This window comes from Rhinoderma darwinii, chromosome 2, assembly GCF_050947455.1.
Source record: "Rhinoderma darwinii isolate aRhiDar2 chromosome 2, aRhiDar2.hap1, whole genome shotgun sequence".
Taxonomy (NCBI): Eukaryota; Metazoa; Chordata; class Amphibia; order Anura; family Rhinodermatidae; genus Rhinoderma; species Rhinoderma darwinii.
Genome location: NC_134688.1, coordinates 353203892 through 353228534, shown reverse-complemented (window position 1 = coordinate 353228534; position 24643 = coordinate 353203892). Strand labels below are relative to the sequence as shown.

At 43.4% G+C, this 24643-nt stretch overlaps 1 protein-coding gene across 3 annotated transcripts in view; it reads left to right on the top strand.

Annotated features, from left to right (window-relative positions):
• RBBP5 (RB binding protein 5, histone lysine methyltransferase complex subunit) overlaps positions 1-23041 on the top strand; it is a 54624-nt gene extending 31583 nt beyond the window's left edge. Inside the window, exons 11-14 of one of the 3 annotated variants that reach the window (XM_075853779.1) lie at positions 1240-1309; positions 8428-8657; positions 12406-12483; positions 22776-23041. In XM_075853779.1, coding sequence (XP_075709894.1) covers positions 1240-1309; positions 8428-8657; positions 12406-12483; positions 22776-22885 — 488 coding nt within the window. In that variant the 3' untranslated portion in view covers positions 22886-23041. Of the gene's footprint in view, positions 1-1239; positions 1310-8427; positions 8658-12405; positions 12598-21224; positions 21789-22775 lie in introns of those variants that run through there. The other 2 variants (XM_075853778.1, XM_075853780.1) reach the window with 2 other exon arrangements.
• The last annotated feature ends 1602 nt before the right edge of the window (positions 23042-24643 follow it).

The window sequence follows — 24643 nt, the reverse complement described above, 5'->3', positions numbered from 1 at the left end:
CCTCTTTAACCCCTTCACGACTGCCATACGGCTATACACGTTCCAACTGTGCAGTTGTCTCGTATATAAACGTTGGCAGCCTGGAACGGGGTTTAATGAGTGCAGTGCTGCTTCAGTGTGAGCAGCTCTGCACTCTCACATCTGCTGGGGCTTTAAGAGCCCCGGAATACACCCCCCCCCCCACTGTACATAGCACCACACACAACCCCGCAAAACCCCCTGTGGATAGCGCCACCTAAGCTCCCTCTAGGAGCGGAATCCCCGGCCAGTGCTGTGGCCGCGGATTCCCCTCCTAGAGGGAGCCCCCGACGTCTCAACATCCCAGCTGTAAATAGTGCCACCACCCTGTAGATAACAACCCCCCCTGTTGTAGATGGCATCGAACCCCCCCCCCATAGCGCCACCTAAACTCCCGCTAGGAGCTCTGTGCCGGGATTTCGTTTCTAAAGAGAGCCCCTGACGTCACTGTCCACAGTCAGGGGCTCTAGGAGTCCCAGGCCGATACTCCGACCGAGGATTCCGCTACTGGAAAAGCCCCTGGCGTCGCTATCCATATATGGACGGTCACGTCAGGGCTCTCTCTAGGGCTCTCTCTAGGTGTGGAATCCCCGGCCGACATTCTGACCAGGGATTCCGCTACTGGAGAAGCCCCTGGCTATATATGGACCGTGACTACAGGGGCTACTGCTGGAGCGGAATCCCCGGCCACAGCGCTGACGACGCTCAGGCTGGGGATTCTGCTTTTAGAGAGTGCCCCTGTCGTCACTGTCACAGATATGGACAGATACATCAGGAGCTGAATCCCCGGCCAGAGGGACTCCGCTCCTACAGGGAGCTACAGTGCCTCTATTTGCAGGAAGGGGGTGCCATTTACGGGGGGGGGGGTCTATCATCTACAGGGGGGGTGTGGCACTATCTACATGAGCACTGCGGCATTATATGGGCGCTACTTACGGGGACACAGTGGTGCTATCTATGTGGGCACTATCTACAGTGGAAACTGTGGCACTATCTGCAGTGGTATTGCGTCACTATATTGGCACTGAGGTTTTTTTTTGTCCCTTCCACCTGAAAACACCAAACTAATAAAATTCATCCATTTTTTTTAACGTCCAAGAAAAACGAAAGACTATTTTTCTAATTATGAAAATTTGCCCATAGCTTCACTTTAGAGATGGTCACAAAGTGGAGATTCACACTGTTCCAAGTTATGATTATATCTGTTTTCCTAATTCTCAGGTGGTGATGCAGCGGAAGACGAAGAAGTGGATGTAACTAGCGTGGACCGTATTGCTGCTTTCTGCAGCAGGTATCTCACTGCTTGTACCGTGTGTGTGTGTGTGTGTGTGTGTGTGTGTATATATGTATATATATGTATATATATATATATATATATATCCTGTTGGAGGTGGTGGGGGCACTGATCTATGTTTTTAAAAAAAGCCAAGAGGTTCTGTGTGCTTAATAGTAGGGGATGCAAGTATATCACGTAGAAGGTTTTGCTGCTAGTGCAGCGGATCACATATTTAGTCTCAAATTATTATTTTTTTAAAATCCGTTCAAGTTTATTCAACAAATAACAACAGCGTTACAGGTCATCATACGATCTTAAGTGCAATGAAATCGGTACATCAAAGACCCAATATGTATCACCAACATAACAATTACACCCATCCCTGACCCCCCCCCCCCCCCCGCAACCCCTCAGCCGTCCATCTTGCAAAAGGTTTCAATAGGTTATCCCCTGCTTCTACTTATTCCAGCCCATTTTCTCTCTCAATCCTGTCATGTGCATGCCAGCGTCATACCTGCAGAGCCAAAAATTACAAACCTCACAAGAGAATCCTCTCCATACCTACTATTGCCTTTCTCCTACCAGTCTCTGTATACCACCTCCACCCCTACGGAGAAGCTGCATTGCCCATTACCACAGTATTACCCTCTGAGACCTCAGTACACACATTAGTCCTTCCTGCCATGTTAATCTGAAAGAGACGAGCGAAGTGCCAGGAGTTCCGATGAGGCCCATCCAGAATGATTAATCCACCTAGCCCATTGTTTCTCGAATTTCTTAATAGACCCCCTCTTTGAATATATCCGATACTCCATCAAAACCTTGTAATTGATTTGTACCAATGATTTCCTGCATCGAAGGCGGCTCCACAGCCAACCAATGCTTAGCTATCCCCTTCCTGACTTGGTACAACATTTTGGCAACAGCCAAACATTCCATCCAAATCTCCAACATATCCCAGAAGCATCACTATTGGGTCTATTAGAATCTGCACCTCATTAACTCTGACATCTCCCTCTACAAGTTCCACAGAACCCTGCAGGACCAAAACATGTGATAAATGTCCGCCTTGTCTTCCGGACACCAAGGACACCTGGCATCTGTTCGTAATCCCATACATTTCAGAACTCAGGGGGTCCTATATACCCTGTGTATCAAAAAGAGTTGGGATCTCCATTGCACTGCATTAATTGACAGAAGACTTGGTGACGCCAGTACACCCCCTCCCCCCCAGTGATCTTTGGGAATAGGTTCCACTTCACGTTCTCATTTAGCTTTAACAGGCGCCATAAGATCCCCCAGATGTTCAGACGACAACCTGCGATATAGCAAAGAGATCAACCCCCTCGACGTAACTGCTTTTGCAATATATTCCAACACTCCCAGTGCGTATATCTTCAGGTCTACCGTAGTAGCTTGCGTCTGTAAAGCATGACGAATCTGCAGATACTGATAAAACATATGTGGATCCAACTGAAACCCATCGCTTAGTTGCTGGAATGATTTGAGGGTATCCCCCCTCCTACAGCTGACTCAGTCGTACAATGCCCTGTTGTTCCCACCCCTGCATCCCTTCCAATTGGTACAATTCCCACATATACGGATTTCTCCAAAGTGGAGTATATTTATTACAGTCCCCTATCACCAACAATTGCTTACATTGCCACCACACTTTATGCATGAGAAGCAATGTTGGTTTATTACTCGCTAGCCTCTTATATGTGTGTGCTTCCAGTCCCGCCAGCGGATTGTCCCCTCCCCCCAAATATGATAAAATATGTGCACAGGACACCCATTTTTCCATCTGTTCCCACCCCCAAAAAATGCTGGCATTGAGCAGCCAAGTAATACACCCAAGCATTGGGCAGAGCTAGGCCCCCCTTGTTCTTAGGCAATTGCAGCTTCTCCAGTTTTATTCTAGGCACTCCCCGCTTCCACACTAGATCTCGAAAAAGGTAATGCAGCCTCCTAAACCAGTGTTTGGGGATCCACATAGGGGAGTTATGGATGACCTATAGCACCTGAGGAATAAGGATCATTTTGATCAAATTAGTTCTACCCAAGGCAGAAAGTGGGAGCTTGTTCCAAGCCTCCACTTTGGCCTTTATCTTTGGCAACATTGGTACAATATGAAGGGACATGTAATCCGGCACTCTCACAGTCACCCGAACCCCCAGGTATTCTATGACAACTGGTATCGTTACCTCATCATCCCCAGTCTGGATAACCACCGGATCTATTAACATAAGAGCAGATTTCGACCAGTTTATTGTTAATCCGGAATAGTACCAAAGCGTTTAATAAGAGCCATAACTAACGGCAGTGTGTGATCGGTATCCGCCATAAACAACAGCATATAATGCAATACGCTCCTCCACCACCCCATATCTCAACCCCTGTATGTCCCCATGTTGTCAGACCGCGCTTGCCAACAGTTCCACTGCTAGAGCAAATAATAACGGTGACAAGGGACAGCCCTAACGCATTCCCCTAGCCAACGCAAACCGATCAGAGAACGCACCATTCGCCCGTATCCTTGCAGTTGGGGCCACATATAACAGCTTAATCCATTTTACATAGGTAGGACCGAACCCCAGTTTGTCCAGGACGGACCACAAATATCCCCACTCCACACAGTCGAAAGCCTTAGCAGCATCCAACGAAAGAATGGCTCTTCCTATAGGATTATCCGGAATTACCTGTAAGTTCAAAAACAATCGTCTCCGATTCACCGCCGTCGATTTAGACGGCATGAAGCCGGACTTGTCTCCAAGTACCACCCCATCCACTACTCTAGAGAGCCAGAGTGCCAAGACCTTTGCCATCATTTTAATATCTGCCGTCAACAGGGACACTGATCTATAGGATTCAAGCAGTTGAATATCTTTTCCCTCTTTAGGCAGAACCACTATGGTGGCCTCATACATTGAAACTGGAATCCGTCACCTATCAAAACTTTCCAGCAGAGTAGCCAGTAACAGAGGGGTAAGCTCCTCCCCATATTGCTTAAAAACCTCTACCGGAAGGCCATCCGGCCCTGGAGCCTTTTCGTTCGCCAGTAGCCCAATCTGGGAAGGCGAACCTCCCCTAGATACTCCTCTAACTGTTGAGGTGTGTACCTTGCTTTAGAATCATATAAATCAGAGTAAAACTTCTGAAATACTTGTAGTATCTTTCCCATATCTGTCTCTTGCCTACCCCCCTCCCCCTTATTGTATGTATATAATTATTCTCCGCCTGGGCCATTTTGGCTAAAAACCTTCCTGTAGTTTCCCCTTCTTCATAATATTGTTGTTTAAGAAATATCCTCTTATCTGCCCTCTCCAACTGATCCTGTTTTAGCAACCTCTGTTCCTCCTCCCAAGTCCGCAAAGTATCTGGCGTATTATCAGCAACATGCTGCCGTTCCGTCTCTGCCACCCTCTCTAATAAAGTTTGCCCCAGACTTGGTTTTAACTGCAGTAAGTGGCACCTCCGGAAATCTAGATAGTTCTTTAACAACTTTTCTAATACACACACTGGAAAAGGGAGGAGGAATATACAGCACCACCAACACACATTCTCAATTATATAAGGAGCAATGTACACCCACATACCGCCCCTCTCCATCCAGAAAGGAAGAATGACAAATAAATGGTACCGCCCTATGTATCAGAAGACTCACCCCCCTGAAATAAATGGTGTGAGAGGAATGAAAACTATGTCCTATCCAGGCCCTGTGTATCAAGGACACCGTGTCTCTGGTCATATGCGTCTCCTGCAACCCAATCACCCGCGCATCCTGTTGCCTAATAAATTAAAAAACAGAATGACGTTTCCTGGATTCACGCAGTCCTCGAACATTCCAGGACAAACGGTTAAGTGACCCCATCGAACCTCAACATATACCAATACAACTTACCCAGCAGCTTGAGTTGTGTAAATCGGACCGGGCTGAGATCCAAAGGCCTGGCGCCATGGTCCGACTTCAGTCTCTTAAACGTTTTACCTTCTCTGCCTTTCCTGCTGCGATTCCTCTGATGGCTCAACTTAGAGGGGATTCCAACCATTTTGATAGCCCCAGATTGCGCCGTTGATGCTACGCGGACCTCGTGTCCCTGTTGGCGGACATCCTATGGCCCTCCTTACTTCTCCGTCCTAATCTCTCTCAGGGACCACTCTTCCACCAGAATTTAAGGTCGCTATGTTTAACGGCGTTGCTGTTGAGGCCGCCGGTCTGAGGGCTCGTGGTCTCTCGAAGATTGTTCTGCTTAAGGCTAGGAAGCCTTCTTCAGCCTGCATTTACCACCACACCTGAAGGGCCTACCTTCGTTTGGTGTGAGAATCGCAAGCTTCCCCCCTTGCTTTTTTCTCTGTCTAAAGTGGTTCCCCCTTTTTGGGTCGCGGCCCACTTTGCCAAAACGGTTGAAGCTTCCTGGGCTGTGCGTCATCAGGCCTCTGCCCTTCAGTTGTGGAAGGAGGCCACGTGATCTTCTTTGCACACTTTTTTTTTGTCAAGTTCTACCAGGTGTACACCTTTTTTGCTTCTGCAGACCCTTCCCTGGGTCGCAAGGTCTTACAGGCATATGTGATACAGATGACCATGTCCTATGTTCTGTTCCCACACCTGGGGACGGCTTTTGCACGTCCTACGGTCTCTGTCCTCCAGTGTAACGAACGAGAAAACCGGATTTTTTTTTTTTTTGAGTACTCGCCGTAAAATCCTTTTCTCGTCCAGGTCATTCGGGACACAGCTCCCACCCATTGTGTTTTCAAGTGTTTTTTTTGTTCCTGGTTGATAGTTTGAGGGATTTGCCCCTAATTGATCTACCTTTTACCTTTTGCTTCTCCTACTGCTTGCGGACAGACAATATCTCCGTGTCTGTGGGCAGGGTAATGCCTGTAGGAGGGGCCACTATTTTTTTTTTCTTAGTATCAAGCCTCCTAGTGGCAACAGCATATACTCACGGTCTGTGCCCCACAATGAACTGGACGAGAAAATAATTTTACAATCCTGTTTTTTGCATTTTCTAATATGTACTCTGATTTCTTTGTAAGCAGCTCCTTCAAGGAAGGGTCAAGGCTATGAGCCTTCTCTTTCTCACTTAGTCAGGTGCCGGTGCCTTAGAGCCAGTGATGGCAACATTTTGACACAGTGCATATTAGAAAACTAAAAAAAAAAAGAAAAAAAGATTTTGGGCCACAGGTTTAAAAGAGAAATTGGTTTTAGAAAATCTTTTTAGAACTGGTGTATTCACACCAGATTGCTAGTAACTACATAAAAGAATATGGCGTAAGTTATCAGAAATGTGGCCGCTCACAGCTTGCCCTTATGATAACAGCAGACTGACTCCTTTCTATATGCATATTTACATTATATCGGGGGGTAACCCAGTTGGGATCTCCCTCTATCAGCTAGAATGGGGAGCCACTGAAGAGCAGCTCCCACTTTGAAAGATTTGGCACTAACGTGTATTCATTTCAGATTGCATGGGAAATTTGAGGCAACTTGCCATCTGCAATGGCGACAACAGCTCATTGTTTGAGCAGCCAGACTAATGGCAATCTGCTGTTTTGTCAGGCCAGATTTCATATGAGAAGTGGTTTATCTGCAACTGTGCGTAAACTCCATAACGCCGTTATTCCGAGCCGTGCTCCCATTATAAAGTATAGTAGCACGGCCCGTAAAAGAAAAAAATAGAACATGTTCTATCTTTTTCAACGGCACGGGCACCTTCCCGTGAGAAAACGGGAAGGTACTCGTGGCCAACAGAAGTCTATGGGCCCGTTATTTCAGGTCGTAATTACAACCCGTAATAACGGGTGTTTTTACGGTCGTGTGCATGAGGCCTAAGGCCCCATGCACACGACCGTAGTTTTGTCCACCCGTAAATACGGGTCCTTGGTCACACTTATTCGACCCGTATTGCACTAGTATTTACGGACCCGTGCCCGTAAATACGGGTCCGGTGTCACCCGTATTCCACCCATATTTACGGGCACGTTTTTGGCTGCAAAATTGCACTGCACTAATCGGCAGCCCTTCTCTCGATCAGTGCAGGATAGAGAGAAGGGGCAGCCCTTTCCGTAATAAAAGTAAAAGAAATTCATACTTACCCGGCCGTTGTCTTGGTGACGCGTCCCTCTCTTGACATCCAGCCCGACCTCCCTGGATGACGCAGCAGTCCATGTGACCGCAGCAGCCAGTGATTGGCCTGTGACTGGCTGCAGCGATCACATGGGCTGTAACGTCATCCCAGGAGGCCGGACTGGAGGAAGAAGCAGGGAGTTCTGGGAAAGTATGAACTTCCTTTTTTTTTTTTTTTTACAGCTTTATCTATATTGTGATCGGTAGTCACTGTCCAGGATTCTGAAACAGTTACTGCCGATCGTTTAACTCTTTCAGCACCCTGGACAGTGACTATTTACTGACGTCGCCTAGCAACGCTCCCGTAATTACGGGTGCACACACGTAGTCACCCGTAATTACGGGAGCCCCATAGACTTCTATGGGCCTGCCCGTGCCGTAATTACGGCCTGAAATAGGACATGTTCTATATTTTTCAACGGCACGGGCACCTTCCCGTAAGCATACAGGGAGGTACCCGTGGCCAATAGAAGTCTATGGGCCCGTAATTACGGGATTTTTTACGGTCGTGTGCATGTGGCCTTACCTAAGCAGGTACATCACCTTTGTAGCAAACTGATAAGGTATCAATTGAGGGGGCTATAAACTCTGGTGTTCCACATGTTGGTTGTCTACCACAAGTTGCATTCATTCCTAGTGAAATAGGCTTGTAACTTGGTGTAACTATAGTGGTTTAGTATTTAATGCTATGTTGATTTTAAGTGTTCTGAGGAATTTTACAATCTAGTACAGTCTATTTTTTTAAGGTTTTTTTTAAAAACTTTTCTATGGATCTCTTTCAGTCAGCAAATATTGATGATTATTTGCAAGGCCCATCAGATATCATTTTTGTTCTTCTTTGAAAGACTTAAGTGGTGGGATTTGCTAAGGGAGTCTGGTTTTTCTTGCCTGAATCATTCTATTCAATGCAGTTACACCGGAGAACTGGCATAATTGCATTGATACATATAGAACATTTATAGACTAAAAAGCAGATGTTAATAATTCAATTCTGGTTTTTTTGTAGTGATGAAGAATTAGAAGATATAAAAGCACTTTTATACCTTCCCATTGCTCCTGAAGTAGAAGATCCAGAGGAAAATCCCTATGGGCCACCTCCAGAGGCAGGTCAAATGTCACTGACGGAGGATGGGGCGGGAACAGAGAAGAAGAGACAAGCCTCATCAGATGGTGTACAGCCCCCAAAGAAGAAACCAAAGACCACAATGGTTGAGTTACAAGGTGTGCCCAGTGATGGTAAGTGAAAGGTTCTGTCATACTGCAGTGCGGTTTTACAGTCTAATCTTTGTGCAGATTATTTCTGTGAGACTGAATGCTCTAAAAAAATAAAAACCGTGCTGTAATGAGGGAGAAAGCACTATTTAGGTCATTTAACCAGTTCAACTTATATGGCTTAGTGACCGGTCCTCTTTACAAAGCAGGGCACAATAGGTTAAAGGGACACTACAGCCAAAACTGAACTTTCCCATGTGTCCTATTATGCTATTCCATGTGTCAGTCTCTCACCTGTAATTTGTCTTGCTGCTTCTATCTCTATATATCAGACTGTGTGAATCAGGTTTGGTGAGACGCTTTCTCTACTTGAGTCTATGGAGATCTATGTGTTACCCATCACAGGTATAATGTAGAAGAATATAGTGCAGCCTCCCTGTCTGTATACTTATAGTTTCTCAGATTATTTAGGAGAATATAGAGAATGATAATCTGTGTCCCCCAGCATGCAGAAATGGTATGGCCCTTAGCTGGTCATGTGATGCTGTTCTGAAGCATCGTGTGATTGATAGCAAAGCAGAGAGGAAGAGAAAGTTGGGGAAATGTAAGAATCAAGATGGAGACTTTTTTTAAAGCACAGACAAGACAGCAGTTCAAAAAGTTACTACAGGATACATAAAAGAAGTGTAGAGTGTGGTATACGGTCAGGTGGGGAATGCAGACATGGAAAGTTTTGTGTTTCCACTGGAGGTCTTCTTTAATGAAGAATGTGGAAAATTTACAGCTATAAATAACATTTTCCGTCCATGTTCCGTTGCAGCAGTTCTGAGATTTTGCTAAATCTGGCAGCATATACAATGTTGGCGTGCTGTTCATATCCCTGTTCGTATATGTGTAAAAAATAATAAATAAATCCTGTTGGTTCTCAAAATTCTGACAGCAGCTAGCAGAATTTTGAAAATCTGAAATACTTGATGCCTACTAAAAAGTGGTAATTGAGAAGGTATTCTAGAGGTAAGCTGTTAGCATTGTTGGCATTAGGCAATATTTATTTTTTTCTATATAAAATTTTTAACATGCGATTCTTTTATTTATTTTTTTAACACTGTTTACACTATTGTCAAAAAATGTGACCATTTTTTTATTGCATTTTTTTTTACAGCATGAATATTGTAGTTTGCTGCACTATTTTTTCCTGTTAAATAACAATTGTAAACATAGTAGACTAATTTTAAGTTTATAATGGAACCCATGACGTTAGTGTGAACAGAGCCTTAAAGGGGCTTTCCCACAAGAGACATTTATGACACATCCACAGGATATGTCATAAATGTCAGATAGATGCGGGTCCCAGCTCTGGGATTGTCACCTATCTCCAGAACGGGGCCCCCTAAACCCCGTTCAGCCATTGTGTGTTGTGGCTGAATGTGGTTTTTTCCGACCATGAAAAACATTATATGGTCATGAGTTACGTAAACAGCGTAACTCGCGGAGATACGCTGTTTACAGAAGTCGCATAGAACTTAATGGTAGTTACGGAAACAGCATAGCTCGCATGCTATGCTGCTTCTGTAACTGCCATTCACTACTATTGGAGTTACGGAAACAGCGTAGCTCAGCGAGTTACGCTGTTTACGTAACTCACGACCATATAATGTTTTTCATGGTCGGAAAAAAACACATTCAGCCGCAACACACAATGGCTGAACGGGGTTTAGGGGGCCCCGTTCTGGAGTTAGGTGACAATCCCAGAGCTGGGACCCGCATCTATCTGACATTTATGACATATCCTGTGTAAATGTCATAAATGTCTCTCATGGGGAAAACCCCTTTAAAGCAACCCTCCAGTTCACAGAAAAAAATTGCACTATACATGCAGAATGTATAGTTCACGTACCCGGTGCCATACTTTTTAATGCTGCTGCTGTGGTTCACTTTATTCCTTGTCATTATCAGTGCTCCGATTGCAGGATTGTATCTCAGCCTACTGATGCACACTGTGCATAGAGTAGTCTGAGAAGCTGGCGGCCATTTTACATACATGAAGAGGTAACTGGGAATGGGTTAAACTGCGGCAGCAATATTGAAAAGGAGGGCGCAGCAGTAATGTTCACTTTACATTCTGCATGTATAGTGAAATTTTTACTGTGCACCCGAGGTTCGTATTAAGGCCAAAATTATCTTTCTTTAAAGGGCTATTTAAGGGGTTATTTGCTTGTAAAGATGCTTTAAAGTAGAACTGGGCAATTATTCGGAAAAAAAACGATACGGGAATTCAGCGCATATAACCGAGGTTATCTTGCGCATTTCCGTTTGTTTTTTTCCCGGTTTGAGCTGTATCTACGTCCTCAGGATGCAGATACAGTTCAATCCAATAGTAGGGCAGGGGAAAGTCAGTACAGGGATGATGGGAGTCCCTGTATATAACCCCCATCATCCTTATGTATATCCCCTATCATCACTGTATATTAGCCCCATCAATCCTGTATACAGGAATGATGAGGGTACTATACAGGGATGCTGGGGGGTTATATACGGAAATGATGGGGGTAATATACAGGAATGATGAAGGTAATGTATAGGGATGATAGGGGTTCGATACATGGACCCCCATCATACCTGTCCACCATCATTCCTGTATATAAACCGCATCATCCCGTGTATATTCCATTAGGGCGGGCACTGTCTTCTCGCCTTTTTTGCGTGGGCATTGGGACGAAACAAAAGGTAATTGGGGTGGGCAATGAGGACACAGTGAACCAATAGGATGCCTGAAACGCCGGTATATGCCAGAAGTGTAGTGGAACCTGAAAATATGCGTTGGAACAGGGTTAGATGAGTATGTATTTTATTAGGCACTATTGGGGCTGTATGAGGGCATTCTACTGCATGGGGTCATTATACTGCATGGGTGCAGCTATAGGGACATTATACTGTTTGGGGCAGCTATAAGGACATACTGTATGAGGGGCAGTATCTGGGAGAATATTATATATAGTAGTATACAGCAGGCACAGGGGATCTATATTAATGGCGTGGCATGCAAAAAGGGGTGTGGCCTAAAATCCTTTAGTAATGATGTTAGATGTTCAATTAATCGTGATTTAGATCATAATCGCCCAGCCCTAATTTTAAAGGGTAACTAAGCTTTTAACAAACTTCTGACGTGTCATAGTAACATGTCAAAAGGTTTGATCGGTAAGGGTCCGAGCACTGAGACCCCCTCCGCTTGGTTTCTGATCGGCTTTCCGAGAAAAGCCGATCAGAAACTAAACGGCTCATCGCTTACCGGAGAGCTTCTGCATCTTCACTTTAGCGATCCGCGGCGGTCTCTGTGCTCAGACCCCACCGATCAAAACTTCTGACGTCACTATGACATGTCAGAAGTTTGAAAGTTTATTTACCCTTTAAAGAGACGGTCACCTCCGAAAACCCCTAAACTACAGTAACTAGTAATTACATTCCCCTGCTGTAATCCCGCAAACATGCCGTGCGCTACATTATGATGCATAGAGAGGACTCCTAAGCTCGGCGATATAATGGAGAGGGCTATTAGGACTCCTAATCATGTGGGCTTACATCGGAGGAATGCAAGCAAGTAGTCAGACGAAAATTACAGATTCGGAATCAGTGTCTTTAAAACAATTTACGAATTACTGTAATTTAGTGGTTTTCGGAGGTGACCGTGTCCCTTTTTTTGAAACTTTTTTTTTTTTTCTTTTTTTTTTACGTGTTACAATTCTCTTAATTTCTCCAAATTTATCCCTGACAGAAGTTCACCCGCTACTGGGAGTTAAGGGGGACAGTAAATCCAAGAAGAAGCAATCCGGACGACCAAAAGGAGCTAAAGGTAAAGAGGGAGACTCTCCATTTAAATCGAAAAACTTCAAGGTAGACAGGGGCATGCCTTTGGATTCAGCAATGAAGGGCAAAGCTCAGAGTGAGCTGCCACAAGTGCTGACAGGTAAGCACTGTACAAATAGGTGCAGATCCTCCCCTCCGCTTCCTGTGGCTCTGGCTTCTTGCAGCCGTTGTCTCGTCGCACGCTCGTCTTAAACCTTTCACACCAGGTGGAAACCATTTGCAACGTCACAAGACTAAGTAAACAAATAATAGAATGATATATTTGTTGAGATGCTCATTGGGAAAGTAGAAAGGTTGGATATTATGTGTAGAAAAAAAAAAATATATACATTTAAATTTCCACAATTGTTGATATTTCCCATTCCTCATTTATATCATTGGGGGACACCGCAACATAGGTATAGGCCCCTGCCACTAGAAGGCTGAAGATAGGAAGAAGTCTTGGCACCGCCCAGGCAGGCCATACCCTTTCCACAGACACTTGCTTAATTTGTTTTAGCCTAGTGTCTTTAGGAGACAGACATGACCTGATATTCAGATCTGCTGCTATTTTTTATTTGAGTTTTATTCATTATTTTTCCACTTTTGCTGCAGGTGGGTTGCCATCTTGATCACCAACCTAGTCAACCCCCCTGCGGTTGCCAGTAACCAGGTAGTTCTTTGCACGGTCTTCCTTCACCGCTGGTTACTTAGACTAATCTGCATCCGTAGATGGAGTGCCAAGAATCCCACTATATGTGTGAGGTATTAAAGAGGTGACCCTGTGAACACTTCTAGATGAGCTGCTTGTCCGTTGCTATCCTAGGAGCCTTGGATAGTGTTTTTTTTTTAAATCGATGTGGGAATGAGCTCCATGCTTCTCCTGCGTTGTCGTTCCACTCCTACCCTCAGCGCTGCAGGCTGGGTTTTCAACTTAAGCCCCTGGTCTGTTTCAGCGCTAAGCCACATTTTTTTTGTCATGTGTCCCAGACGGGCCGATCAGCCAGCCGACAACATCTCATTAGCTGCTGAGAGGGAGTCTTTTCCTAGAGGCGGTTTAATCTCCAGAGCGAGCTTTGCTGAGGATTAGGTTTATTTTTCCTGTGTCGTTCCTTTGTTCCGGCTCCATTGCATCAGCGCCACTGACCGGAGCTTCTGCTTCTCAGCCTTTATTCCTCTGCCAAAGGACCCCTAACCAGTGGTCTGATGGGCAGCCTTAGGGCTTTTTTTATGCTGATTTTCCTCTAAATGTGTCATTTTATGATCATTGCAGCTCTGCCCAGGGGTCACTCTCTCTCATTGACACTGACATTTTTTGTTGTTGTGAGTTGTCTGTTCCCTGCTGCCTTGTGACATGTCCTCATCTCTAGAGGATTCCGCCAGGCAGCTGGCACAGGCGGCCCTGCTTACTTAAATGTGGCAGGTGTAATAACAAGTTTACACGCGGCCAGTCTACCCAATTCTGCCTGCTAGATTCTGCCCCGTTCTGTCCGCAGTGCCCTACAACCCAGTACCCACACTAGACTGTGGTAACCCTGAATGGGCCAGGTCTTTTTACTCAGGCCTTAGGTGATTTCCAGACCTCACAAACCATGGTTGAGTCTTTGGAGCGCCTGCCTTCCCAGCAGCCAAGCTTAATACCCCAATTTCTTATCCCTGTGCATACTTCTCTGTCTACCTGTCGTGGTAGATCGCATAAGGGACGCAAAAGTACCAGGCACAAGTCCTGCTCATCTTCAGGTTCCCTTCTAGGGTCCCCTGTTAGTCATCAATGGAGAAACTACTTCCAACCAGGACCAGACACTGTCCTCCATTGTGGAAGGTAGTTTGCTGGCCATCCTTCCTCCCAAAGGTTGTCTTGGATTTCATATTATTAAAGAGATTGTCCTCTCTTCTTTCTACCCTTCCCCATCTCATTTGAGACAACGGGCTTTGACGTGGTAAGAGCAAATTGCGTCGATCCGGCTGCACATTGGATCTAATCTGTGATTTCGGAAGACAATCGGCCCAGGATAAAGTCAGGCATCAAGCTTCAGTTGCTCAGGTCTGCAAGGCAGCTACCTGGGCTTCGGTGCACATCTTCACCAAATTTTACCAGATTCATTCTTTGGGTTCAAGTCTGGGTTCAAGAGGCAGCTGTATGTTAGGCCGGTTGCATTCCTGTGATTTTCGTTTAATTTCTTCTCACCCTCTGGGACTACTTAAGGACGTCCCATGATACGGTTTCCCCTAAATGATATAAACAAGAAAATTGGATATTTGTACTCACCGTAAAATCTTTTTCTTGTTGTATTCATTGGTGACACAGAATCTGCCCTCTCTTTGGTTTGTTTAAGGCCTGGGACCTGTAGTACTTGCTGTTCTGGTTGGTTTTCCCCCTGGGACCGTGGACATGTTGCTTGTTCTTTGTCTTGTTCTACTTATTTTTGCACAAAATGATTAAGCCAGTGTCTGTGAACAGGGTATGGCCGGCCTGGGCAGTGCCAAGACTTCTTTCTACCAAGTGTCAGACGACTCCTGGCAAGGGCTTATACCCATGGTGCTGTGTTTCCCCTATTAATACAACGAGAAAAATATATTGCGGTGAGTACAAAAATTTAATTTTCAGCAAGGAGCACACATTATCTATAGCCTGTAAATCTCTCCAATCACATGTTCCCCTGTTAATGATTGGTTTAAGACTCAAGTATCATCCTTGACTGCACTAAATCAGTTCTATTTGTAGAAAGTGGCTGAAAACCCTTCTGGATCCTGTTGCCTTGCTTTTTGTACACATATATATTATAGGAATGGGAGATGGTTTTTATTCAATGGTTTTCTTAACAGAGGAGTAAACCTAAAGTTTCAATCTTATTAAAGTAAATCTTATTTAAAAAAAAAGCTGCTAATGTAATAGCCTTTTATTGATGTAGCACTAAATTGGCTTAACAATCAAGGGAACAGGAATCCTGTAAAATGACAAATATTGAGAAGCATCTTACAAAAAAAGAATAGGGAGGTGTCATTGTACCCAGATTGCATTCGCCCCCAGTTTAATTTCCTAATCTTACTCGCACGCTATGGCCAATTTAATAAAAAAGACCAATTAACCTACCAGTATGTTTTCGGAATGTAGGTGGAATCTTGAGTATTTGGAGAAAATCAAACCCTTGGTTGGATTTGAATTTAGGTCCCTATTGCTACAAGGCGACCGTGCTAACCACTAAGCCACCATGATGCCTCTACACACAGAGAGGAAATATAATTAATGAGGCAGGGAATGTCAAGCTCTGTGCCAAAAAAAGTCAATATGCAGATTACTGCTAAATATGTCCGTTTGCAATCGGTTTAGAACCTGACATTAAGAGAATGTGCGTTTTAAACCGTTAATGTAAGACTATATGAGACTTTCTGACCCAGAATACAGGTTCAGCATGGGTGAAATCCCAGAAATGGGCGGGGCGGGGGGGGGGGGGACGGGACTGTAGCGTTGGGTCACTGGCTGAATAATGAGCGCAGGTAGGGTACTAGACAGAGAAAAATGGTCATGTAGGAGGGTCCAACATTGTGGAGAGCTTTGTGGAATAGTAACTAAACTTTTTATTTTTGAAGTAATAGGTAACCAGCGTAATGAACCGCAGAGGCGTTAGTATAATCTTTTTATATAGAAAATCTTCCTATTTGCCTATTATCTAACTTTTATTTTTCAGCAGTATTTTTAAATATTAGACAGCCATAATTGGTCGCTTCTTTCTATCTATATACCCCCAGAATATCTCCTCTCTTTCTACTACCTTGTATTTAAGAACAAATGTGTATGGTGTGTAAAAGGAGTGCAAACGGGGGCGGAGAGGGAGAAAAAGATGCAAACAATTTAATAGCCTTATGGGTAAGGCCACACATTGCAGCCAACATGTCTGCTGTATGCAATTTTTTCCGCTGCAAAAAAAATGCATGCAGCACACTTCAGGCGGTTTTTCCAATTTTAAACATGCGGTATTTAAGCTGGTGTTCATTACGTCTTTAAAATTGCATTGGTATTAGTTACATTAGGACACACGTTGCTTCCCCTGTGCTTTTTCTTTTAAATCATTTTTATAAAAATGTATGTGGCTGTACACAAACTGCATGCAGCCAACCGCACAAAGAAAACCTTCCTTAATCACTTAAATTATTAATTTCACCTTTCCCATAGTTTGGAAAACACAAAACCGCAACTAGAAACTGCACAGGGATTTGTGCTTGTAGCACACATTAATACAATTTGTGGTCAGTTTATTTATGACCTGTAGGACATTTTATGCTTCGTGGTTAATACAATATATGTGTGTATATGTTCATATATATATATATATATATATATATATATATATATATATATATATATATATATATATATATACACTATATGGGCAAAAGTACACCAGCTTTTGAGACATCCCATTCTAAATCCATAGATATGAAGTTTGTCGCCCTTTGCAGCTAAAACTGCTTCCACTATTCTGGGAAGGTTTTCCTCAAGATTTTGTGCAAGTGTGTGGGAATTTTTCCCCATTTATCCAGAAGCATTTGTGAGGTTAGACATTGACGCTGGATGAGAGGGCCCGGCTTGCAATCACCGTTCTCGTTTATCCCTAAGGTGTTGGATGGGGTTGAGGTCCGGGCTCTGTGCGGGCCAGTCAAGTTCTTCCACATCAAACTCACCCAACCATGACTTTATGGACATTGCCTTTGTGACATAGTCATGCTGGAACAGAAAAGGGCCTTCTACAAACTGTTCCCACAAAGTTGGAAGTGTACTATTGTCCAAAATGAATCCTTAATTCTGCAGCATACCATTTCCCTTCACTGGAACGAAGGGGCCTAGGCCAATCCCTGAAAAACAACCCCATAGCATTATCCCTCCTCTACCAAACTTTACAGTTGGCACAATGCAATCCGGTAATGTTCTCCTGGTATTTGCCAAACCCAAAATTGTACATCAGACTACCAAATCGAGAAGGCTGATTTCTCACTCCACAGAGCACATTTCCACTGCTCCAGAGTCCAGTGGCTGCGTGTTTTACACCACTCCATCCGATGCTTGGTGATGTAAGGCTTGCATGCAGATACTAGACCATGCCATGAAGCTCCTGGCGCACAGTTTTTGTGCTGATGTTAATGCCAGAGAAGGTTTGGAACTCCAGTTATTGACTCAGCAGAGCGTTGGCGACTTTTATGCATTATGCGCTAGGGCTGGGCAATTAATCAAAATTCAGCGTAATCGTCATCTTGCAGATTTTGGTTTTATCAATTATTTTCTCCCGGTTTAAACTGTATCTGCATATTTAGGACGCAGATACAGTTGAATCCAATGGTAGAGGAGGGGACCAAAAGGTCGCTGCTCTACCATTCACTATTTATTGCTGGACGCGAGCAGTGACGTTATCTCCCCTGTCTGCGCCGAGCTGCGCGAACCAGAGAAGCAGAGGGATCTCCTCCACTCATCATTGAAACGGGGTTAGGATAAGTATGTATATTATTATTTTTATAACGCACTATTGGGGCAGCTGTGGGGGCATTATACAGAGTGGGGGCAGCTTTGGGGGACTTTATACTGTGAGGTGCAGCTATGCGGACAGTATACTGTGTGAGGGTACTTAAAAGGGCATTATACTGCGTGGAAGTCATGTATGGGGGCATTATAATGTGGGCAGGGCAGTTATGGGTGCATTATACTGTGTGACTGGCAGTTATGGGGGTGCATTAAACTGGGTGGAGGGCAGTTAAGATTCATTATACTGTGTGGAGAACATGTATGGGGGCATTATACTATGTGGTGGCTGCTATGGGGGGCATAATGTGTGGAGGCCAACTATAGGGGCATTATACTGCGTGGAGGCAGTTATATGCGCATCATAATGTGTGGGGGCAGCTATGGGGCATTCTGCTGTGGAGTCAGTTATAGGGGCATTATAATGTCTGGGGGCAGCTATGAGGCATTCTAATGTCTGGGGAGTACTGTTGGGGCAGTGTCAGGGGGTATATTATATACCGTAGCATACAGCAGGGATAAGTATTAATTTAATGGAATAGCATGCAAATAGGGGGCGTTGCATGCAAGAAGGGGTGTGGTCTAAATAAGTGTTCAGTAATCGAGGTTAAATTAATTGTGATTTTGATTTAGGTCATAATCGCCCATGCCTACTTATGCGCCTACGCACTCGGTGACCCGCTATGTAACTTTATGTGGTCTGCCACTTCGTGACTGAGTTCCTGTGGTTCCACTTTGCAATAAAACCACTTACAGTTGATCGTGGAATATCTAGGAGGAAAGGCGAACGGACTGGTTGCAACGGTGGCATCTTATTACAGTACCACGCTCTAATTCAGTGAGCTCTACAAACATTTGTGAAAGAATTCGTAGTTCTAAATTCAGACAGCATGGCGAGATGCTTGATTTTATAAGACCTGTGGTAATGGGACGGACTGAAACACCTGAATGCAATGATTAACTTCCTCGCTGGCATCGGCTCTTCATACAATAGACAGCACCCCTGATGGTCTAGAGCTGAGACAGGGTTAATGTCAGCATCCCTTTTAAACTATTTAATATTCTACCTAGAGTGCCATTTATTAAGCACTCTATGCCACTCTTGTCTGGTGTAGAAAAGTCGCAATTTGCATGGAAACTCTTTATAAATCTTCCCCAGTCTCTAGTGTATTACTCAATTCTCCACGCTCCAGCATTAGCGCTTGACAGGAAATTAAAACTGATAATTCAGCTTCCTTTCTCCTCCCTGTCCTGATTGTAGGCATCAGTTTAACCCCTTCCCGACCAGCCCGCGTAAATTAACGGGCTGCAGCGCTGGGGCATGTGCCTGCAGCCTGTTAATTCAAGTGTTCTCCTTACATTGCGCACAGCGATTCCCCGCAGCCCGGGATATCTCAGCACGGGCTGCTACTAGCAGCTTTAGTACTTAGAGAAGACATCGGGATCGGTTCACCGTGGTCCCCGCCGCATCTAAGGGGTTAAAACACCGGCACCCTTGCGATGCGCCGATGGTTGCTATGGAAACCGTAGACCAAAAATTGGCCTCTGGGTCTGCCATCTACGGCATGTGATTAGGCCCCAGAGGCAGGACCTAATGCGCTGCCTCTCAGTGTGAAACTGACTGGTATAATACACTGCCATACATAAGTCCAGTCTAGTGGGACTAAAAAAAAAAAGGCAATTAAAAATCGCCCTTTATCGCTTACCAAATCCATCATTATTAGAAAAAAATAAATTATACATAATTGGTATCGCCACGACCGTAACGGCCTGAACTATAAAAATATCTTATTTATCCCACGCGGTGAATGCTGTAAAAAAAAATCATACCAGAGTCGCTATTTTTTTGTTACTATACCTCCCAACAAAGGAATCAAAAAGTCGCATTTACCCAAATGCTATCAATAAAACGTACAGTTCGTTCTGCAAAAAACAAGCCCTCACACAGCTTTCTTGATGGAAAAATAAAAAAGTTATTGCTCTTAGAATATGGCAACACAAAAACAAAATGATTTTTTGAAAAAAAGTGATTTTATTGTGCAAACACCATAAAATATATAAAAAAAAGAACATACACATGGTATCGCCGTAATAGCATCGACCTGCAGAATTAAATAAATGTCAATTATAGTGCACAGTGAACGTCCTAAAAAAACAATAGCGGAATTTCTGTTTCTCGTTCACCACGTCTCTCAAGAAATAGAATAAAAAGTGATCAAAAATTTGCATGTACCCCAAAATTGTACCAATAATAACCGCTCCGTCACAAAAAGTTCTGGCTCTCCGAATTTGGCGACACAAAATGTGCAGTGTGTGTTCCATAAGGGGTATAAGATCGGGCATCAGCGCGACACTGGCCACCATAGATATTTGAAATCATTCTATATTTCATCTACTGCGGTAGCACTAGAGTTTAGATAAAATATAACTTTTACTAAAATCTTATAAAAAGAAAAGTGTGCAGACAAAAGCCCACTAATGAAGACGTTTCACAACACCTATTTCTCCTTATTGCAGGAACATTTCTCCCTATTTCGTTTTTCTGTATTGGTAAACTGCGCAATCAATGGATATAGTTATGCAAATAACCCCTAGATTCGTTCACAGGGTAAATACAATGCTCCAAAATAGTATTGATTTAATACAAAAAAGGCAGGTATTTTCCCAGGACACTCAAACTTGGGTATTGATGTTTCTAGGGTTATGGACCCCTCCTTACCCGTTCTGTAGTACAGCAGGGTCCGTGCTATTCTCCAATGTAGAGACTGGGAAAACCCATTGTCCTTTCTTCTTTTTTTTTTTTTAATTTAAACAAACTGTATTTTTCTTTCTCGAGGATGTCTATTCAGAATCCTGACACTTCGGAACTGTAAATCTCACACAAACGTTACCGATGTAGACTTGTCACTAGACTTCATAGACGCGTGTCCACATTCAGTGTTTGTGATCATCAGTGGGATCCAGATGCTTCTGTGCTTTGCTGCTTTATCCCTCCTGCTCACTCCTTTAATTTAAAGCGATGCTCCATCTTCGATTAACACTGGTTGTATCGTTTTCAAGTGTAAAATCTACCACCTTCGTAAAAACAAACTAAAATAGTGAGAACGAAAATGGAATGAGCGTATATTATATGGACCTACGATTTTACATTTGAAGACTTCACCGCCAATGTTAATAAAAAGACGGAGGCGCACCTTCAATTGTCACTTTCTACTTCCATGTTGTTTATCTTTTAGGTGGAGGTGTTATCTCTGAGCTGTTATGAGAAGACGCTTTGGTTCTGGACCCTTCTCCAACTTGCCATTAAGGAGAATCCAACAGACTTTTAATTGATATGGTCCTGTCCAGTGACATCATGGAATATTTATTTTTTTATTGGACATATCATGTCTCCCCCCCCCCCCCCCATCCATTTATCTTGCTTTATTTTAAATAAGAGACATATTTGTGAATCTTGCAGAAGTTTTGTGGAATTGGCCAGTGATCATTCTATTTAAATATATAGATTTAGTTTTTTTTTTTTTAAATCGTCAGTGCAGTCTTGTGGAGCTTTGATACTTCTGGAAGCAGATTCCTCCTTAGCAACAGACTACAAGCGATCATTCATTATACACAGCGGCAAGAAGCTTTAACTTGACTTTTTCAATGGCTTATAGAGGCCCTGTCACCACATTATAAGTGCCCTATCTCCTACATAAGGAGATCGGCGCTATAATGTAGCTGACAGCAGTGCTTTTTATTTAAAAAAAACAATCTATTTTCACCACTTTATTAGTGATTTTTAGATTTATTCTAATGAGTGTCTTAATGCCCAAGTGGGCATATTTTTACTTCAGACCAAGTGGGCGTTGTACAGAGGAGTGTATGACGCTGACCAATCAGGGTTATACACTCCTCTCCATTAATTTAGGCAGCGCATAGGGATCCTTTTAGATCGCTATGCACTGTCTTATACTAACACATTAACGATACTGAAGTGTTTAGACAGTGAATAGACACTCCACGGGATGTCTATTCACAATCTCTGCACTTCGTTACTGTTTCTATGGTAGTTACAGCAGAGCAAAGCGTGATCTCGGTGTAACCTGTCATTTACAGCGTAATCTTGCGAGATTATGCTTGCTCTGCTGTAACTACCACAGAAACAGTAACGAAGTGCAGAGATTGTGAATAGACATCCCGTGGAATGTCTATTCACTGTCTAAACACTTCAGTATCGTTAATGTGTTAGTATAAGACAGCACAGTGATCTAAAAGGATCCCTATGCGCAGACTAAATGAATGGAGAGGAGTGCATGATGCTGATTGGTCAGCGTCATACACTCCTCTGTACAACGCCCACTGGGTTTAAAGTAAAAACACGCCCACTTGGGCATTAAGACACTCATTAGCATAAATCTAACATCGCTAATGAAGTGGTGAAAACACATCGTTTTTCAAAATATGGTGACGGAGCCTCTTTAAGTGATAACTTGCCTCAGCGTGATAACTTAGTCAATATTAGGATTGCTACATCTGTACATTGCAATAGGAATAGTGTCAGTTTGTAGTTGTTGCCATGGAGACGGCTTTCATCCAATCTCATTGAGTCTGAACTTACACTTTAAAATCATGTTCTCTGCTGCGTGTCACTGGATACAAAATCCCCTTTCTATTTTTATATTAGTCATTTTTTTTGTTGAATTTAGGGTAATGTTGGGCAGTTAGTTTACTCTATTTTGGACTGTTATTGCCCTTCACACAATTGTATTACTTTTTCTGTTTCATTTTGGCCATCACTTTTAAAGGTTCAACTGAAGAAAAGCCTTGTGTGAAGAATGAGAAAATAGATGTGACCTTATCAATTTCAAGACAAGCCAGACTTGCTGACGCTGCACCGGAAAGGAAGATGTTCTAGATCACCTGACGCTTCTTTATAGTAACAATTTCTGTTATATATTTTTTTTTCTTTTAATATGTTTCATCTTTATTCTCCTGTGTAGATACATTTTGATCCCATGGATTTCTGTTTTACCCTAGCTTCAGGGGAAATAAAATTTCCTTCTTTTGTCTACATGCCATGTTGTTTTGTGATTGCACAGTGAATCACAGCTGTGTTAATTTGAACAAGTATTTATTTTAATCACTTTTTAAAATCTGCGTAATAACTTTTTTTGATACATTTGTCTTAAAGTGGATCCGTCACCTTAATAAAAACTGCCGTTTCTTACAGAAAAAAATATTTGGCCCAAAAATACAACTGACTCATGAGCAGAACTAGATTGAGTTTGCTGTATGTATGAGTGTGGTGCTGCCCCAGCTTTCTCTGGTTAGACCTGCCTTGCTAAGGATTAGTGACGGCAGCTTATGTAAATATATATATATATATATATATATGTGTATGTATGAATAACAAGGATGCGATCACTTAGATCCTCTGTAAGGGCCGTCCTATCAGGAAAAAGAAAACATTTAAAGTGGTTGACTGGCTTATAAAACCGCTTTTCATAACTCTCTATTCGAAGGTCGTGAGTTAATAGAGGGGGGTCCTCTGTTCAGGATCCTCATCTCTTGGCCAGGGTGGAAAGCAGTTAAAAAGTGTCTCTCACTCTGGAGGACCTGTCCTGAGCTGCATTACACAGACCACCCATTGATTTGAATGAGCACTGTGTAATGCTTTATTTCCCCTGTGGTGGCGCTACGGGGAAACTGAGCACTTACTGACTGGTTTCCCAACAGATTACATCTGCCCGCTGGGGGTCCCAGTAGGGGGACAATTGTGACCAGCATATTGTCAAGGGACACTTATAACAAATAGGGATAGTCTAAAATGGAGAACCCCTTTAAAGAGGCTCTGTCACCACTTTATAAGTGCCCTATCTTGTACATAATGTGATCGGCGCTGTAATGTAGATTACAGCAGTTTTTTTATTTAGAAAAACAATCATTTTTGACGGAGTTATGACCTATATTAGCTTTTTGCTAATTACTTTCTTGATGGACAACTGGGCGTGTTTTACTTTTTGACCAAGTGTGTGTTGTGGAGAGAAGTACATGACGCTGACCAATCAGTGTCATACACTTCTCCCCATTCACTTACTAGATCACTATATGCAGCCACATACACACACAAATTATCGTTACTCAAGTGTCCTGACAGTGAATATACATCACTACCAGCCAGGACGTGATGTCTATTCAGAATCCCGACACCTCAGTAACGTTTGTGTGAGATTTACAGCAAGGCAAGCGTAATCTCACGAGATTACGCTGTAAACTGTCATTTAAAACGAGATTACGCTTGCCTTGCTGTAAATCTGCAATGAGGGATCTCTTCACGTCACTCTGGGCTTGAGCAGGGTACTACTTTTCGGTATGGCCATCGCTGTTTTTTAAAGCTCCTGCAGTGTAGTCAACTGCCAGGCAACTGTATCAGCGTCTGCATTCAACAGGCAGGGTAAGACTCGGGATTCTCCTTTGGCTAGGGAATCCCTTCAATGCATAGACCTCCAATAGTATATCTGTTGTTTTCCTGGCTTAAAGAGGCTCTGTCACCAGATTTTGCAGCCCCTATCTGCTATTGCAGCAGATCGGCGCTGCAATGTAGATTACAGTAACGTTTTTATTTTTAAAAAAATGAGCATTTTTGTACTGTAATCTACATTGCAGCGCCTAT